The following is a 2721-nucleotide window of genomic DNA, read 5'->3' as shown; positions in this document are numbered from 1 at the left end:
TTTTTTTGTTTTTTTTTTTGGAATTAACTCTTACTTCTTCTCAGGTATCATGCCAATATCTTGTTCGAGCGTCTTGCCCCTCTTAATCCGGTGGCTCACAATCAGATTTGTAGTGGCTTGTTTAGGTTAGTGAGTAATAGTTAGCTCAGACTATTTTGTACTCTGTTGTATAGCAGCTTCATTCTTCATATCTTCAGCTATATGTATCACCGAAGAGAGACTGCAGCTCTGGCCAATTATATATGATGACAGCAATGATTTTTTTGGTCTACGTTCTCAGGCTTATAGAGAAGTCGATTACTCATGCTTATAGCATTGCACGTCAGACACGTTTTCAAAATTCTTCTTCTGGGGGCACAGAAAAGATCACACACACTGCTAATACAACAGCTGATAAGAGTTGTCTAGACCTTCCGAAAGAAGTGTTTCAGATGCTTGTTACTGTTGGACCTTATCTTTATCGCAATACACAACTATTGCAGAAGGTGCGCTGACCTTTAAAATACTGATTGTTCTATACAAAAGATTGAAGATTAAGGCTGATATTTATTTATCGTTGTGACAGATTTGTAGAGTATTAAGGGTTTACTACTTGTCGGCCTTAGATCTTGTTCGCGATGGGTCTTCAAATCAAGAAGGTAGTGCATATGAAGTTTCTCGTGTGCACCTGAAGGAAGTTAGGTTGAGAGTGGAAGAAGCTCTAGGAACATGCCTTCTACCGTCGTTACAGTTAGTACCTGCAAATCCAGCAGTTGGCCATGAGATTTGGGAAGTGATGAGTCTCCTTCCATATGAGGTTGATTTGCTTATGCTTGTTTGTTCCAAATCTTTTTGTTTAGAACGTGATGGTAAACCGTGCTGATTAATTTTTGTATTTAGGCTCGTTATCGCTTATATGGTGAGTGGGAGAAGGATGATGAGCAGAATCCTTTGTTGTTGGCAGCAAGGCAAGTGGCAAAGGTATAGCAGTATGACTTCTTCGGCAAGTTATTTTCATACAATTCAAGTGGAAATATACATCCTTCAGATCCTCAGGATACTATTATTGTATGTCAGTTGGATACTAGAAGAATTCTGAAACGGCTTGCAAAAGAAAATTTGAAGCAGTTAGGAAGGATGGTGGCAAAACTAGCTCATGCCAATCCCATGACAGTGCTTCGAACAATTGTAAATCAGGTGTCAACCTACTACAAACTGTGCTGTGCTTCTATNTAGACCTTCCGAAAGAAGTGTTTCAGATGCTTGTTACTGTTGGACCTTATCTTTATCGCAATACACAACTATTGCAGAAGGTGCGCTGACCTTTAAAATACTGATTGTTCTATACAAAAGATTGAAGATTAAGGCTGATATTTATTTATCGTTGTGACAGATTTGTAGAGTATTAAGGGTTTACTACTTGTCGGCCTTAGATCTTGTTCGCGATGGGTCTTCAAATCAAGAAGGTAGTGCATATGAAGTTTCTCGTGTGCACCTGAAGGAAGTTAGGTTGAGAGTGGAAGAAGCTCTAGGAACATGCCTTCTACCGTCGTTACAGTTAGTACCTGCAAATCCAGCAGTTGGCCATGAGATTTGGGAAGTGATGAGTCTCCTTCCATATGAGGTTGATTTGCTTATGCTTGTTTGTTCCAAATCTTTTTGTTTAGAACGTGATGGTAAACCGTGCTGATTAATTTTTGTATTTAGGCTCGTTATCGCTTATATGGTGAGTGGGAGAAGGATGATGAGCAGAATCCTTTGTTGTTGGCAGCAAGGCAAGTGGCAAAGGTATAGCAGTATGACTTCTTCGGCAAGTTATTTTCATACAATTCAAGTGGAAATATACATCCTTCAGATCCTCAGGATACTATTATTGTATGTCAGTTGGATACTAGAAGAATTCTGAAACGGCTTGCAAAAGAAAATTTGAAGCAGTTAGGAAGGATGGTGGCAAAACTAGCTCATGCCAATCCCATGACAGTGCTTCGAACAATTGTAAATCAGGTGTCAACCTACTACAAACTGTGCTGTGCTTCTATTTTTTTGTAATCAAATTGTTCAGACGGGGCTAATTGTCAGATTCTTGGTGCAACAGATTGAAGCATACAGAGATATGATTGCTCCTGTTGTGGATGCCTTCAAGTATTTGACACAGGTCCGTGACGCCTATATTTTTTTCTTTCTTTTTTTGTATGCTATGCTCGTATTCACCTTATGCCCTTACTCTCCCCTGGTTATGTTCATTTGTTCTAAAAAAGAAGTAATTTTAATGAGATAGACGGATGGTCTTTTTGCCAGTGATTAGGATTTGGCTTGTAGGTTTTCTACTGATACATGTTAACACATTCATTCTGGGGGGGTAGGTTTAAAATGTGGGATTCAGGGATTTGTTGGTTTGGTTGATATACTCGTACACGAGCCTTTGAAGTAGGTAACTATGAAGTGAGATAGTCATTGTAAATTGGGATGCAGTCAGATGTTTCCTATTTCCTAACATTCTAACATATGTTTTCCATGAGTTTTTTTTATTTGACGCTCTAGTACATTTGAGACAGTCTGTCACGTGTTTCGTTGTTTTTGAGATGCGCTGCTNCTCGTGTGCACCTGAAGGAAGTTAGGTTGAGAGTGGAAGAAGCTCTAGGGACATGCCTTCTACCGTCGTTACAGTTAGTACCTGCAAATCCAGCAGTTGGCCATGAGATTTGGGAAGTGATGAGTCTCCTTCCATATGAGGTTGATTTG

At 39.5% G+C, this 2721-nt stretch overlaps 1 protein-coding gene across 1 annotated transcript in view; it reads left to right on the top strand.

Moving 5' to 3' along the window:
- Positions 1–2721, top strand: part of LOC104756998 (THO complex subunit 2-like) — a gene marked incomplete at its 3' end in the record, with an annotated part of 19900 nt that overhangs the window by 7791 nt on the left and 9388 nt on the right. The window contains exons 19-28 of the mRNA XM_019238908.1: positions 37–125; positions 281–485; positions 566–796; positions 880–960; positions 1057–1171; positions 1216–1292; positions 1373–1603; positions 1687–1767; positions 1864–1983; positions 2075–2134. Coding sequence (XP_019094453.1) covers positions 37–125; positions 281–485; positions 566–796; positions 880–960; positions 1057–1171; positions 1216–1292; positions 1373–1603; positions 1687–1767; positions 1864–1983; positions 2075–2134 — 1290 coding nt within the window. The remainder of the gene's footprint in view (positions 1–36; positions 126–280; positions 486–565; positions 797–879; positions 961–1056; positions 1172–1215; positions 1293–1372; positions 1604–1686; positions 1768–1863; positions 1984–2074; positions 2135–2721) is intronic.

The sequence above is a fragment of the Camelina sativa genome, chromosome 17 (genome assembly GCF_000633955.1).
Source record: "Camelina sativa cultivar DH55 chromosome 17, Cs, whole genome shotgun sequence".
Classification (NCBI taxonomy): Eukaryota; Viridiplantae; Streptophyta; class Magnoliopsida; order Brassicales; family Brassicaceae; genus Camelina; species Camelina sativa.
This window is presented reverse-complemented; position numbering and strand designations above follow the sequence as displayed.